Genomic DNA, 16,823 nt, shown 5'->3' with positions numbered 1-16,823 from the left:
TAAAAAAAAAAAAAAAGTAAAAAAAAAAAAAAAAAATATGAATAAAAAGAAAAAATATATATAATAATAATATTTATCATGTCGTGGCTTTTATTGGGGTTGAGTTGCTCTCTTTTTAGAGGGTGAACGATTTGGGGGTATTTGTAAGGTGTAAGGCCGACCGGCTTTTGGGGCAGTTGGCTTTAATTTGATTGTTTATAACTCTGTGGTTTGGGCCAAGAGTTTTCGGTTTATTTGATATTCAGTTGCAAGTGGTTGATGTAAAGGTTTTTTGGTTTGGTTATTCTGTAATAAATTGGTTATAAGCTAAATAAAAGACCACGGCCTTTGTTTATCCACAAAACTGGTTTCAGTGTCATTTATTTATTATATTGTTACATTTTGTTTCAATTATTGCACCATACAACCACATGTTTTTAGAGCTGTACCCATTACCCTTACCTGCAGCCACTAAGTAAGAATTGAGGCCTTATTAAGGAGGTTGTAAACAGCATAGTTACCCGTGCTGTGAAGCTGTAACACTGAGTAAAACGGTTCCGTGAGGTAAAAGAGCTGTTATTTTGGGGCTTTGCATATCTGGTGTTTTGTGGTTTGGAACAGACTAGCTGTCCTATCTGAATAGTTAGCAAACATATTGTTTAGTCAGAGCTCCAAGTGGGAGCTAGGATTTTGTTTTGGTTTATTTTATTTATGTGAAAAAGCCCTTTCAAATAAAAGCATACAAATTTTATCTATGGTTTCCAACCTTTCCTTGGGAGAAAAGATCCTGCAAATACACTGATCAGCCATAACATTATTACCACCTGCTTAATATAGTGTAAGTCCCACGTTTGCCACCAAAACAGCCCCGATCCATTGAGACATGGACTCCACTAGATTTTTGAAGATGTGCTGTGGTATCTGGCACCCAAACGTTAGCAGCAGATCCTTTAAGTCCTGGAAGTTGCGAGGTAGGGCATCTATGGATGCAACCTGGGGCCATGTGTTCTCCAGGTAAGCAATGCACACGCACCCAGCCATTCACGTGATGTAAAAGAAAATATGATTCATCAGACCAGACCACCTTCTTCAATTGCTCTGTGGTCCTGTTCTTATGCTCACATGCCCTTTGTAGGTGCTTTTGGCAGTGGACAGGGGCCAGTTACGCAGCCCCATACGCAACAAATTGTGATGCACTGTGTGTTCTGACACCTTTCTATCAGAACCAGCATTAACTTTTTCTACAGTAGCTCATCTGTTGGATTTGACCACACAGGCCAGCGTCCCCCCCACGCGCATCAATGAGCCTTGGCCGCCCATAACCCTGTCGCCAGTTCACCGCTTTTCCTTCCTTGGACCACTTTTGATAGGTACTGACCACTGCAGACCAGGAACATCCCACAAAAGCTGCAGTTTTGGAGAAGCTCTGACCCAGTCATCTAGTCATCACAATTTGGCCCTTGTCAAAGTAGCTCAGGTACTTACATTTTTCCTGCTTCTAACATATCAACTTTGAGGATGAAATGTTCACTGTCTGCCTAATATATCCCCCCACTGACAGGTGCCACGATAACATGATTTTCAGTGTTATCCACTTCACTTGTCAGTGGTCACAATGTTATGACTGATTGGTGCGTGTATATATATATATATATATATATATATATATATATATATGTATAAGGTCAAGTGACATATTTTCAATTTTTGTTTTGAACAAACCATTTTGTTACATTTTACAAAAATCCCCACCAAACTGATTAGATCACGCCATTATTAGACTAGCTTGTTGTATAGAAGTCCATTATTGCATTCTAACACAGAGCACGGAGGTTTATTGAAACCGACAGGAAAGAAGAACAGCAAATGCCGTGACATAAAGAACATAATTCCAAGGACACAACAAAACACAGAACTGCAAACTTAATTTAGCAACAGAAAAGTACAGTACACTGTGTAAGCCGGTACTGAAAGGTAAATAAGATTATACAACACATACAATACATTCACTGAAATGAGTCACTTAGATATAAGCTCTGTCCTATGAAGTTAGGAAATAGCATAAAACCATTTTCGACCAGAAGCCACACAATGAGCCAAGCTTAGATATGGACAATCACATAAACAACATGATCACTTTCACTGTAATATCATTTCAACTCCTTGTTTTTCTCTTATATGTAGGAGCTTACACTAAGAAAGTTATTCATCTTAAAATATAGGATTCAGTAAAATGTATATTCTAAGGTTTGCAGGGACGTGTCTTTTAAAATGTCAAGTAAAATATTACCTGTCTTGTGGGAGGCTAGAACCTGATAGTGCAACAATTGTGGGGAAGATATCCATGTTGCTTGTGGTCTCATTAATTACAGTACCAGCTTCAAAAACTCCCGACCAGCGCAGGAGCCCCGGAACACGAATACCTCCTTCCCAACAAGTAGCTTTTCCTCCTTAAAATTAAGTATTGTATCAAAATGGTAGTACATAAAATGTAAGTAGCTTTAAAAATCGTTTATGTAATAAATGTTTTACTTAAAGCAAGTTGAACTACAACATTTAATATGTATTGGTAAAATCAGCATAAGAATAAATAAATATATATATATATATATATATATATATATATATATATATATATATATATATATACTGTATTTCCCCATGTATAAGATAATTTTGGGGCCCGAAATTTGAAAACAAATGTATTATCATAAAATTCATACTCATCCTCATCACTCCCATCCATTAACTGCCCCTAAATTAACCCTAAAGACCCCATCAACCATAACTGCCCCTAAATTAACCCTAAACACCCCATTAACCATAACTGCCCCTAAATTAACCCTAAACACCCCATTAACCATAACTGCCCCTAAATTAACCCTAAAGACCCCATCAATCATAACTGCATCGAAATTAACCATAAAGGCCCCATTAACTATAACTGTCCCTAAATTAACCCTAAACACCCCATTAACCATAACTGTCCCTAAATTAAGAAGCCCAAATATTAATTTTATACTTACTGTTAGATGAGTTGCTGTCTGAGCAGTGTGCATGTTATAAGGAAAGGAGCGGGCCAATCGGCAGTGTGACTACAAGGAGTTACTGGGAAGTACTGTAGTAAATGCAATCTGCAACCACTGTATAAAATGGACCCAGTTCTTAGACCCCGCATTTTTCAAAAAAGGTGCGTCTTATACATGGGGAAATACGGTATATAGAAACCAGACTATTATAATGATCGTTGTTGTGAATCGATATAAACAATACTCCCCTTTTGGTGACACTTAGCGAGGACTCCTCAAATCCCCAGAAACAGCTGAAACCAATATCAGAGACTAGACACCTTCTATATGAGGTACACACTCTGAAAGATATAAAAGCATTAAGAACCAGCTCAAGTATCAAATCGATAACCTGTATACGATGTTAACTCTCTCATCACCGTTTGACTTCTCTCACCAGTCTCCCAGGTGGTTTCTTACAAGCAAACACTCGAGATCCTGTACAATAGCCAGTAACAAAAATCAATGTATAAAAGAAGTAATAAGTGCACAGGCGGGCAGAGAGTTAACATCATTTATAGGTCATCCATTTGCTTTTACATGAACTTGCACATGAGCTTGTTCTCAGTGCTTTTATATCTTTGAGATTATGTACCTCCTATAGAGGGTGTCTACCCTCTGTTTTGGTTTTAAGAAGGACAAAAGAATGTAATAAAAAATTTTGACAAATAATATAACATGGTATGGGTAAACCATCAATGAGATATGGATCCAAAGCATCTGCTTTTTCTACCTCTCTGTGAATTGCTCTACTGTGTACATTGGCAAGACATCTGATCTGTGATCTGATCTACATAGTATAGTTACAAGTTGTTTTATAGTTACACAATCTGTTTAACCCCTTAAGGACCATGGGCGGTCCCTAAACCCATTGAAAACAATGCATTTTGAGCTTTGTACGGGCTTTGTCATTAAGGGGTTAAGCTAATAACTTTTTAACGTCTTTATTGAACATAACCATTAAACATTCACAGTGCTAGTGGAAAAAGTAAATGAACCCTTGGCTTTAATAACTGGATTAACTTCATTTGGCAGCAATAACCTCAAACGGATTAGACCTGGACAAGTTTCAGGAGAACTATTATTCCTTACAGAACTGCTTAAGCTCAGTCATATTCCTAGGATGTCTGGTTAGAGTGGCTCTCTTGAGGTTATTCCACAGCATCTCTAAAGGTTAAAGCTCTGGGCTCTGACTGGGCCACTCCAAAAGGCAGATTTGTTTCAAGCTATTCTGTAGTAGATTTTCTTTAATGTTTAGAATCATTGTCCTGCTGCATCACCCAACTTCTATTGAGCCTCAGCTGGCAAACTGCCATCCTGACAGTCTGCCATCCTGATACCTTAATAAACTCGGGAATTAACTGTCCCCTTGATGATAGCACGCTTTCCAGGTCCTGAGGCAGCAAAGCAGCCCCAAATCATGATGCTCCCTCCACCATACTTCACCGTTGGGATGATAGTTTTATGGTTGTATGTGGTGCCTTTTTTATACCATATGTAGTGCTGTGTGTTCTTCAATAACAATTCAACCTCGGTTTTATCAGTCCACAAAACATTTTCCCAGTAGTATTGTGGAATGTGAAGGCAAACTTAATTGAATATTCTGTGGTGTGCCCTTGGAATAACCTTGCTGGGCACCCACTTCTATTGAGAGTAGCCACAGTATTAAATTGTCTCCATTTATAAACAAATTGTCTAACTGTGGACCGATGAATATGTAAACTGTTTAAGATGACGTTTTACTTTCTATCATGATATATATAATTGCTTTTATCTACTCTCATTTTATCTGATGCATATGTTTATATTAAGCCTCTGAACATGCTATATTTGTATAAACCAAAATATCAAACACAGCCGCTGGGCTGAAAACTTAAAGTATTTGAATACCGTAAATGCTTACCTTTATAAATCCCATTCCATCCCCCATGAACTTCACCAGATGAAGATATTTCCTCTAAGTGTCCACCATTATCAGATGTAAAATACACCAATGTGTCATTCTGAAGGAGGTTTTTATCCAATGCATTCAAAATGTTTCCTAATAAAAAAGTAATCATGTATTCAGCATCATAGTATAACATACTGATTTAGAGATTTAACTTACAATTAATTATTCAAAATAATTGTCCTAAAATATAATCCATGACTGTCTATTGATTTGCAATATTATGTGGGATATTCATTTACAGTCCATATGTTCCTTTTCTGCTACATTCTGTGAAGTGCACCACTGATTCATCAAATATCTTCATCAAAAAAATACTATTTTCTCCAAATGATACCCGGTCATAAATGTAGAGTAAGCCGTACCATACAGACTTAAGTAAACTCCTCTTTATTTCACCATTTAGTACTGTAAATACTTCATATAGCTGCAAAAGTGTTCTTTTATATAGTATTCCTCTCTTTGTTGTCTCTGCTTTGAAGTTACTTCTACCCTAGTTTGCGTTTTGCTTGCTCCTTGCCAATATATGCTTTTATCCTAGTCTCTCCACTCCACTTGTTTCCTTCTCATCCCACACTATCCAGCTTTTTTCAAGACCTCTGCTCCTATTCGTGGCTTCTCCACTATTTCCCTTTTTCCTTGGTACTGTACAGCATCTCCTCCTACTTTATTCAATCTCTTCTTGCCCACTTCTTTGCAATTGACTTCTGGTTCCCCAGGTTTTTTTTCACCTCTCCACTGTATCAGTGCAATAAAATAATTATTACATTTCATATTATAACTTATATGATTACTATACATGTTTAATTGCAATGGCTGTGAGCCAGCAGGTTTTGATGTACAAATTAATACCGTGCTATTAAATGGTACATACAGTAGGTTAATTCAAGAGTACAGTATGATAGTTTTAATACCAATAAAACCTAATGCATTAATAATCATAATAAAATGAGGGGATTTAAATATGCATGGGATAGGCATAAAATTATCCCCAATCTAAGACCAAGGACTGATTAAGGTTGCAGTCTCTACATAAAGAAAAATGGGCTGAATCTGTGGTCAAATTCTATTCTATGTTTCTATCACAGGTAGGACACTGAACATTGTATACTACAGTATATCACATCTGCATATTTAATTCAGCAAGGTTATAATTTGTGCTGTAGACAATAAAGATAATACTATATAAATGTGTGTGACTTATCCTGAACATGTAGCCATAAACAACAGGGCATATGATAAGGCCATGACTGGCACATGAATTGAATCGGAGATGTCAACTTCCTAGACACACAGATCCCAACAACCCAGAATTTGCTGAGACAGTCCTGACCAAGTTTACAGCTAGGGTGACCACATGTCCATACCTGGGAACTCTCCGGGACTGAACCAGAGATTGCCAGGTGAGCGTTACTCCTCCTGTTCTCTGGGTCAAGACCCGAATCCTCCGACGTCATCGGGACCACCCACCTGTAACTACGGGGTACTTACCTTCCGTCCCCCCGAAGTGCCGTTCTACTGAAGCCCCTCGTTGCCTGTAGCCGCTGGCAGGTTTCCTGAACGCAGACTGCATGGACTCTGGCTCTGTACACACACGCCACCGTGTGGCCTCTTATAGACACTACACTTATGCGTTCCAAGCCTCCGTTCCATGCAGGGCAGGAAATACAATTAGTATGCCTATTTAAACCTGGCTGTTGCACTCGTTCATTGCTTGTGATAGTGCCTTGTGCATGTTGGCTGTGCTTATTAAATACCTCGTGATTTTGGCTTCTGACCTTGGCTTGTTTTTGACGTTCCTGTCTATCTCCTGTGTTTGACCCAGCTTGTTTTTGATTATCTTGTCCTCGCCTACTCCTGACCTCGGCTCCGAGTATACTGCTCTGCTCCTGTACCGGTGAATTATACCAAGTTCCTGCACTGCTGGTCCTCTAGCCGTGACACTACCGACGTCAGTGTGCAGTCCTGGCCGCGTCCCACAAGGGAAGGCTCCGGGTAGCTGGAGCCAAGAAGTTCCCAGGTATGCACATGTCCCTTATTGCCGTACTTTTTTTTTGTGGAGCACTGACTGGCGCGAAGGAGAGAAAGTGGCGCCATTTCATGCTGAGCATCGGAATATGATGTCAGAGCAGAGCAAAGAGACAGAGGCCTCACGTTCCCACCAAAGGACTTTTGCAAGGTAAGTGAAATACAAAAGGGGGAGAGGGTAGATAGTGAGAAGGGGAGGAGAGGGGGTATATAGTGAGAAAAAGGAGGGGAGGTAGCTAGTGAGAAAGGGGGTAGTAAGAATATTCAAATAAATAGAGAGACAGAACGAGTGAGAGAATGAATGAATTAATGTGTGGATGCATTGTGTGAATGAGTGAGAGTAAAAATTAACCTGTTTATGACTTGTGTGAATCTGTTGATCTATACCTGCAATGCTGGGTTTGTGTGTTACTCTATTGATCTATACCTGCAATGCTATGTTTCCATACATTATTATTGTATACTTGCAAATACAGGATTTGTATATCTGATTCTGTTTATTTGATCAATACCTTCAGTGCTGAGTTCACATGTGAATTTCAATTGATCTATACATGCAAAGCTGGGTTTGTGTTTTAATGTGTTGATCTATACCTGCTATGCTATGTTTCCATACATTATTTATGTATACCTAAAATATAGGGTTTGCATGTCTTATTGAGTTGATCTATACATGCAAGTGCTGTTTCATGTGTTGCTTATTTGATCTATACATGAACTACAAGGAGTAAGTAAAAGAGAGGTATGGCTTAGTAAATGAGGGGACAAAGGGACTCTGTGGATGATTACATGGGAGAGGACCTCTCAAAGTGATGGTAGGGTCAGAAGAAGGGAATACTGCACTGACTCTCACAGTCTTCCCCTAATTTGAATTCAGTGTGGCAAATATTTGTTTTGGTGTGGGAGCAGAGGGAGTGATTGCATGCTAGGGAGCGCGGCCCAAGGAAGTTTGTGTGACTGTGTTTGTCTGTTTGCGTGACTGTGTGTGTGATGTCTGGTAATAGAGAAGTTAATTCTCGGAATCTGCTCATGTCTGGTGATAGAGGGGTTAATACTCTGAATCTGCTCAAGTCTGTAATGGTTGTATGTATATTATCAAATCTGAAATCAACATGGTTTCCAAGGCTTCCTAATAATTTATATATAATATAATATGTGAATCAGTGTGTATGTGAGATACACACACACACATATATATATATAATGTATTTATGTATATGTGATGGTGTGTATATGTGAATCAGTTTGTGTGTGTGTATATATATATATATATATATATATATATTCATAGTGTGTCCCTGAATGGCAGAAATAAAATGTAGCCACCCTAAGTCTGACAAATGTTTAGTTTAAAAAGATAGCCATCAGCTTAAAATACACCATGTCCGACTTGGCATTTGATGAAGTGAGGAAATCATTGGGCAGAAGGTCCCACAACAACATGTCTCTGCCCACATACTGTGAGCAAAGACATATATCTCATCACATATCTAGGGCATGGCAAAGCTGGTAAGTTTGCAGCCAGCATACCTATGTGGTCTGACCTTTTTACTAAATGCAAATCCTAGCCTCTAACTCTCGACACAATGTTTTGACCTTTTTGTTTAGCCTTCTCGTTTTGTACTATTGTTTCTGGCCATAGTTGTTTATTAGTGAAGCCTTCATTGCAAGTTCCCAATTATCAGCTTTGGCCACAGTGACCAACATCAGTCTTATCCACTAGCACCTGCCGCATACCAAAATGAGACTCCTCCATTTATCTCTACCTAGATTCCACATTCTAAAGTTTTTATTGGTTCATATAGATAAACTGGTAATTTGCACCAAGCTGCGTCAGCCAAGATTCTTTTTTGGTAAAGAAGTTCGTGCTGAGCAGGGTTGGCTATTGCGGAGAGTGCAAGGGAGGCCATGGGACCATTTTGTAAACTTTTATGAAAACATTTTATTTAAAAAATGAACATTTAAACAAACAGCTGGGAAATATATAGTAAAATCATCACAGTGCTAATGAAACATAGGCCAATATGAATTACCTGAAAAGATGACAAAATATTAAAGCATTAATGAACAATAAAGGGTTTCTTATGGAATGTGGAGTGTACATTGCTATCATTTTTTTACACTGGTAGGAATCTCCAGGGCTAACCCCTACAGCAAACATAGCATCAGCAGATAAAGCCAACAGACGCAAAAGGCATTCACTCCTTGTAATGCAGAAATAGAAATAAGACATACTGTGACCTACACTTGAGAGAAGAACACATTGATGAAAGCAAACTAAACAGTTCCTTTACGTACTGTACATCAGCACGACAACAATGCCAATCAAGAGAATACAGAAAGTATTTATTTTAAACAATAAAATAAGCTGTTCTTTGTTCTGTCAACCTACTTATCACCACACAATTAGCTACAGTACTGCAGGTGTGATCCTCAGGTACCTAGATACTTTTGTTAATTTAGCATATGAGTAAATTAATAAACAGTAGTATTATTTTTCCTCTGTATCCACATGACTTTCTATCTGTGTTGCAGCATCTTGCGACATTCATGCAAATGCAAGATATTTATTGTGGTATACTTATGATTTTCTTTAATGTCATAAGTAAAGTAGAAACATAGAATTAGAAAGCAGGTACAAATCATTTGGCCCTTCTACCTTTGTTGCAGGCTATAGTTTCAGTCTGACAGGCATGTGTTAGCTCTTCTGTTACAGCTGAGCATTGGGGGCCTTTTCTTCCTACAATTATTGCTTTATTTCTGCCAGGGTTCAGCCTGGTTGACAGGAATTTTGGCAAGGGACTGGTATTGGTTGTAGCTTTTTCTTTCCTTCAGACGCCCAGTACACAGGTGCCGCATTTCTTGTTTCCTGCAGATCCTTGAGCTACAGTAACTGTGTGTTTGGTTGCTGGAGCTCCTGACACTGAGCAACCAGTTTCCATCTTTCCACAAGGACTGTTAAACCTCAGGGTTTCTCCCAGTCCTTGACAGCAACAAATATGCCAGTGGTCAGGGCCACCATCAGGGTTGTACAACCAGTTCTGGTGTACTGGGCCCAACCAAGCAGGGGGTCCTGCCTCTCTGCTCTTTCAAGGACCCCTAATTGGCTGAAAACACCATCAATCATCTTTTCCTGCCATGACATTGGTGAATGAGAAAGGCCTATAGCCAGTGGTGGGATTCAGCCGATTCTTGCCAGTTCGCGCGAACCGTTTCTTAAAAAATGTAGAGTTCGCCAAACGTTTCTTAATTACCCTATTATACGCCGCACTTTTTGGGTGTGAGGCCTATAATCGGGGTTTTACGTAATTCTTTTAGTCCGTCGGGCAGGTGGTTTTTTTTTTCTTTTTCATTTAGCCCTGCTGCGGGCAAACAGAAGGGTGATGATCCAGATCCCCCAGCAGCGCGGCAGGGGACCTGGATCCTCCTCTCTGGCAACCCCGCTGCTGCCGGCACATCCGCCGGGGATTCTATGAAGGAGTGCCGGTGTTACATGACCTTCCAGTGCTCCCCCATAGAAACCCCAGCGGAAGTGAAGGCAGCAACAGAGGTTGTCTGAGCACATCGCGCAGACGTTCCCCGGCTGCCAGAGATGAGGATCTTCCACAGTGCTGCTGAGGACCTGTATCCTCCTCTCTGGCAGCCGGGAAACGCCTGGGCAGTGGGCGCAGACAACTTCCGCTGCTGCAGGCACTTGTGACAAGCAGCAGTAGAGGTTGTCTACGCGCATCATGCGGAAGTACACCTGCTGCCTCAGCTAGACACCAGGGAGTCTGGGGATGCATTGGTAAGTCTGAGGGGGGTCACAGTGGCATATCGGGAGGCGCATAAAGCAGATCAGGAGACAGAGCATCATATCAGGGTAGCAGAGTGGCATATCAGGGGGGCATAAAGCATATCAGGGGCAGAGTGACATATCGGGGGCAGAGTAGCATATCTAGGGGGCAAAGTGGCATATCGGGGGGCATGGAGCATATCAGGGGAGCAGAGTGACATATCTGGGGCAGAGTAGTATATCTAGGGGGCAAAGTGGCATATCGGGGGGCATGGAGCATATCAGGGGAGCAGAGTGGCATATCTGGGGGGCATAAAGCATATCAGGAGGCAGAGTATCATATCAGGGGAGTATAAAGCATATATGGGGGGGCATAAAGCATATCTGGGGGCAGAGTGGCATATCTGGGGGGCAGAGTATCATCTGGGGGCATAAACCATATCTGGGCGGCATAGTGGCATATAAGGGGGCATAAAGTATATCAGGGGAGCAGAGTGTCATATCTAGGGGGGCAGAGTGGCATATTCGGGGGACATAAAGCATATCTGGTGGGCAGAGTGGCATCTCTGGGGGCAGAGTGCCATAGGGGAGCAGAGTGTCATATCAGGGGAGTATAAAGCATATATGGGGGGGCATAAAGCATATCTGGGGGCAGAGTGGCATATCTGGGGGGCAGAGTATCATCTGGGGGCATAAACCATATCTGGGCGGCATAGTGGCATATCAGGGGGCATAAAGTATATCAGGGGAGCAGAGTGTCATATCTAGGGGGGCAGAGTGGCATATTCGGGGGACATAAAGCATATCTGGTGGGCAGAGTGGCATCTCTGGGGGCAGAGTGCCATAGGGGAGCAGAGTGTCATATCAGGGGAGCAGAGTGTCATAAACATATCTGGGGGCATAAAGCAATTCAGGGGTGGGCAAAGTGGCATATCAGGGGGCAAAGTGACATATCAAGGGGTATAAAGTATATCAGGGGAGCAGAGTGTCATATCTAAGGGGCAGGGTGGCATATCTGGGGGGGCAGAGTGGCATATCTGGGGGGGCAGAGTGCCATATCTGGTGGGCAGAGTGGTATATGTGGTGGGCAGAGTGGTATATGTGGTGGGCAGAGTGGCATATCTGAGGCAGAGTGGCATAGGGGAGCAAAGTGTCATATCAGGGAAGCAGAGTGTCATATTTGGAGGGCAGAGTGTCATATCTGTGGGGGCATAAAGCATATCTGTGGGGACATAAAGCATATCAGGGGGCAGAATGGCATATCAAGGGGTAGAGTGTCATATCTGGGGGGTAAAGTGTCCTATCAAGGGCGACACAGTGTCCTATCAGGGGAGCAGAGTGGCATATATGGGGGGCAGAGTAGCATATCTGGGGTGCATAAAGCATATCTGTGGGCAGAGTGGCATATCTGGGGAACAGAGTGGCATATCAGGGGAGCAGAGTGGCATATCTATAAGTAAGGTGCATTGTCCAAATTTCTGTTTGTATATAACATATGCTGACTAACTGCATAATAGATACCAAAAATTTTAAAATACATGTATTCCTGTTCAATAGATAAAATACTGTTTTACCATTCCAATTGTGTATTTTTTCTTTAAAAAATATTTTTTTCTTTAAAATAACACCAAACTTTAAGGGTGTGGCCTATAATCAAGCCAATACGGTATAATGATAGTTAGCATTAATTAATTAATGGTAATTAAAAGTACCGTATTTGCTTGATTATAAGATGACAATGATTATGATGACCCCCCAAAATTTGAATATTAATTTAGGAAAAAAAAGAAAAAGCCTGAATAAAAGACCACCCTAGAAGAAAAAAGTTTTACTATTAATTCACATGTAAACTATTTTTTCTTATATAATAAAAACTATGATTGTGAAAAATGTTCTTGTTTTAATTTCCTTTTATTTGCCAGCCTGCCCCCCAGTTATGCACATCTGCCCCCCAGATTTGCCTTATACCCCATATATGCCACTCTGCCCCCCAGATATGCCTTTTAACCCCCATATATGCCACTCTGCTCTGAAAAAAACCTTGTCTTATAATCGAGCAAATAAGGTATGCACTGGCGCTTTTTAGATTGATTGTGATTTTTTTTGTTATGTGACTCTGGTATTACTCTGGTAATAATTTGCTTATGTTTTTTCTTTATTTATTAATAAAATAAACATTTATTATTAATTTTATGTATAAATTGTATATATTGTAAATGTATAATATTTGTTTTTAATATAATGGTAATTAGCATTAATGGTAATTACAAGTATGCACTGGTGCTTTTTAGATTATTGATTGAGATTTTTTTTATGTGACAAAGGCAATTGATAAAACATCAAAAGAGGCATCATAGATTTGGGAAAAAATACATTTTGAAAAAAAGGTCAAAACAGCATATACCAAACTTATATAATCGAGCCAATACAGTATAATGGTAGTTAGCATTAATTAATTAATGGTAATTGAAAGTACCATTTGTTTTTTGGCTCTGCCACACCCAAACAAACCAGATTAGGCTCTGCCACACTAACATGTAAACACCCACCAGCACAGACTCTGCCACACCAACACCCAAACACACACCAGATCAGGCTCTGCCTCAACAAAATGTAAACACACACACCAGGACAGGCTCTGCCACAACGGCACATAAACACACACACACATACCAGGACAGGCTCTGCCACACTGGCATGCAAACACACACACCAGGACAGGCTCTGCCACACCGACACCCAAACACACATACCAGGACAGGCTGTGCAACACAGACACCCAAACACACACACACCAGGACTTTGCTACACCAACACCAAAACCAGGACAGGCTCTGCCACGCCGACACCCAAAGACACACACAAGATCAGGCTCTACCACACCAACACGTAAACACACACACACATACACACACACCAGGACAGACTCTGCCATGCCAAAACCCAAAAACACACACCAGGACAGACTCTGCTAAACCAACACCAAAACCAGGACAGGCTCTGCCACACCGACACCCAAATACACACACAAGATCAGGCTCTGCCACACCAACACGTAAACACACACGCATATACACACACCAGGACAGGCTCTGACACACCGACACCCACACACACCAGGACAGGCCCTGCAACACAGACACCCAAACACACACACCAGGACAGACACTGCTACGCCAACACCCAAACAAACGCACAAGGACATATCCTGACAGTCTACAAGAATTTTAAAAAAAAATTGTCACTGCTTTTTATTTCATCCCTTTTTGTGCTTTTGTCCCCTTGTGTATCACCCCCAGCCAGCACCACAAATTGTAGTTATGCCACCCAGCCCCTCCTTTAAATATGGGTGAACCATAATGGGTCCACATCAATCATCATCCCACTCCCACAAACTCTTCTTTATATAACTTACGTACTTATTCCCTGATCATCTGCCTGCCTGCCTGCTCGCTCTGTGCGCTCCTCTAATTACCGTATTTGCTCGATTATAAGACGAGGTTTTTTTCAGAGCAAATGCTCTGAAAAATACCCCTCGTCTTCTAATCGGGGTCGTCTTCTAATCAGACCTCAAATAGAGGTCTGATTAGGAGACTAAGATCCAGATCCCCCGCACCGCTGCAGGGGACCTGGATCCTCCTGTCTCACCCGACTCCCCCCCCCCCATCATACACACACTTACCGGTGCTTCCTGCTGTGTTGCCGGGGCAGCGGGTTGACGTCTACGCGATCCGCGTAGACAACGTCCGCTGCAGCCGGAAGGAGGTGTGGCTAGCAGCGGGGGTTGTCTGCGTCCGTCGCATAGACCTTCCCCGACTGTCAGAGATCAGAGTTCCCCGCACCGGTGCGGGGAACTCTGATCTCTGACAGCCGGGGAAAGTATACGCGACGGACGCATACAAACCCCCGCTGCTAGCCACACCTCCTTCTGGCTGCAGCAGAAGGCGACGTCAACCCGCTGCCCCGGCTGGAAGCACCGGTAAGAGAGGGGGGAGAGCGGGGGAAGGGGGGGGGGAGAGTGTGTGTGTGTGTGTGTGTGTGTGTGTGTTAGTTAGTTAGTTAAATGGGGGTATAGGGTGTGTGTGTTAAATGGGGGCATAGGGCATTTCTGGAGTGGCGTTAAGGGGGCATTTAATAGAGCACTCTGCCTCCTGAAATGCCTTATACCTCCCTATATGCCACTCTGCCCCATAATATGCCTTTTAACCCCCTAAATGGCAGAGTGGCATATAGTGGTATAAGGCATTTCTGGAGGCAGAGTGCTCTATACAATGCCTTTTAACTCCCTTAATGCCACTCTGCCTCCTGAAATGCCTTATACCTCCCTATATGCCACTCTGCCCCATAATATGCATTTTAACCCCCTAAATGCCAGAATGGGATATAGGGGTATAAGGCATTTCTGGAGGCAGAGTGGCACATAGGGGGTCAAAAGGCATACCATGGGGCACAGTGGCATATAGAGGGTTAAAAGGCATATCATGGGCCACAGTGCCATATTGGAGTGGCAAGCCTGGGGGCAGATGTGCGTAACTGGGGGACAGGTTGGAAAATACAAGAAATAAAAACAAAAAAAATCTTTTTCTCAATCATAGCTTTTATTAAAAAAAATAGTTTACATGAATTAACATTTACTGGTAAAACTTTTTTCCTTTGGGGTCGTCTTATATTCAGGCTTTTTCTTTTTTTCCTAAGTTAATATTCAGATTTTGGGGGGTCGTCTTATAATCAGGGTCGTCTTATAATCGAGCAAATACGGTACTCCTTCACGAGACTGACTGTGTGAGCCTGCCCCCTCAAGCATCACGTCGCGTCTTCAAGGGGGCGGGACGAAGAGCCTCACTAAGGCATTAGGCGGCACGGCGTCCACAAGCCGGCCTATTTTACGTTAGATTGCCATTGATGGTGGTCTTATCGGCCACTTCAATGCTCCACCAGCCCCTTGGACCAGCCGGCCCACTGGGAAATCTCCCGGTGGGCAGGCCTTGACTGGGTCTATTTTCAGCTCCATCAGCCCCTATGTTAACCCGGCAGTGATTAATACAAATGGTTTGTCCAGGTGTATACACATCTGCAAACTGCTTCTGGAAATGAGAGATTAAAGGCCAAATTTTAAAAAGCCTATCATAATCTTGGCTGGGCACTTGATGTTATCATTAAAATGCAAACACTGCATTATGTGTGGAAATAGTAGGGTTGAGCAGATTAGATTTTTGCTCCAGTAGAACTGTAATTTGTTTGGGGGCTATGCCAATAGCCATTGTCAATGCCCAAAATGTTTTAATTCATGTTGGTCTATGGGCAGCTAGGTATTTTGTCTAGACATGTAGCATGATGGAGGTAGCTATATCTTGTAAATTACTTTGGGTCATAATTGTCTCTATAATGTCATACCCTAAAAACAGCTCCAAAATTTAAAGTGGGCTAAAATAATTTGTATTTTTTTTGTATTTTTGTAGATTTTTTTTTTACCTACCTAACACTAAAACCTGCCATCCACCACAGTTTTCTACCCAATTGCCACCAATAGTAAAGAAAATCAACCCCTGCAGTACCAACACTAATTGGTAATCAGAGCACTGTAAAAAGGCAGAGCTAACATTCTAAGAATTGTCTTTATAATGTGAACCCTGTGATTGCTGTCATTGGTAATTAGTGGCAGAAGTACGCAAATTCACTGTTGCTGGGACTGCCTCTGCATCAAGGCACTCAGCAACAGCAAGAATAAGAGTGAAGTTTGTCAAAGCTGATCGCGACAAAGACTTTTATTTAGGATGTTCCTTGCGATCATGTGGTCATCATGACATCGAATTTTGTGATGTAAGGGAACGTTCATTCAGTCATCAACAGGTTAACCAATGCTTTGTATAAAGGTATAACCACTGTCTGCAATACCGTACTGATAACCATGTAACTGATATTTGTTTACCTTAACATGTTTACCCATTTTCACTTGCTTTTTTGGACTAGTACCATATAAATATAAAAACAGCAAATTAAGATAAGTCATAAGTGGCAAATCTCT

The 16,823-nt window shown here is 41.6% G+C and overlaps 1 protein-coding gene across 1 annotated transcript in view; it reads right to left on the bottom strand.

Annotated features, from left to right (window-relative positions):
- Nucleotides 1-16,823, bottom strand: part of LOC149280147 (steryl-sulfatase-like) — a 105,323-nt gene that overhangs the window by 60,381 nt on the left and 28,119 nt on the right. The window contains exons 8-9 of the mRNA XM_089500768.1: nt 4,951-5,088; nt 2,270-2,429 (exon numbers count right to left, since the gene is read on the bottom strand). Of these exons, the coding sequence (XP_089356894.1) occupies nt 2,270-2,429; nt 4,951-5,088 (298 nt within the window). The remainder of the gene's footprint in view (nt 1-2,269; nt 2,430-4,950; nt 5,089-16,823) is intronic.

This window comes from Sceloporus occidentalis, unplaced genomic scaffold (genome assembly GCF_023333645.1).
Source record: "Sceloporus occidentalis isolate IW3139 unplaced genomic scaffold, rSceOcc1.0.p SCAF_159, whole genome shotgun sequence".
Taxonomy (NCBI): Eukaryota; Metazoa; Chordata; class Lepidosauria; order Squamata; family Phrynosomatidae; genus Sceloporus; species Sceloporus occidentalis.
The sequence above is the reverse complement of the archived record's forward strand: the minus strand, read 5'-3'. Positions and strand labels throughout refer to the sequence as shown.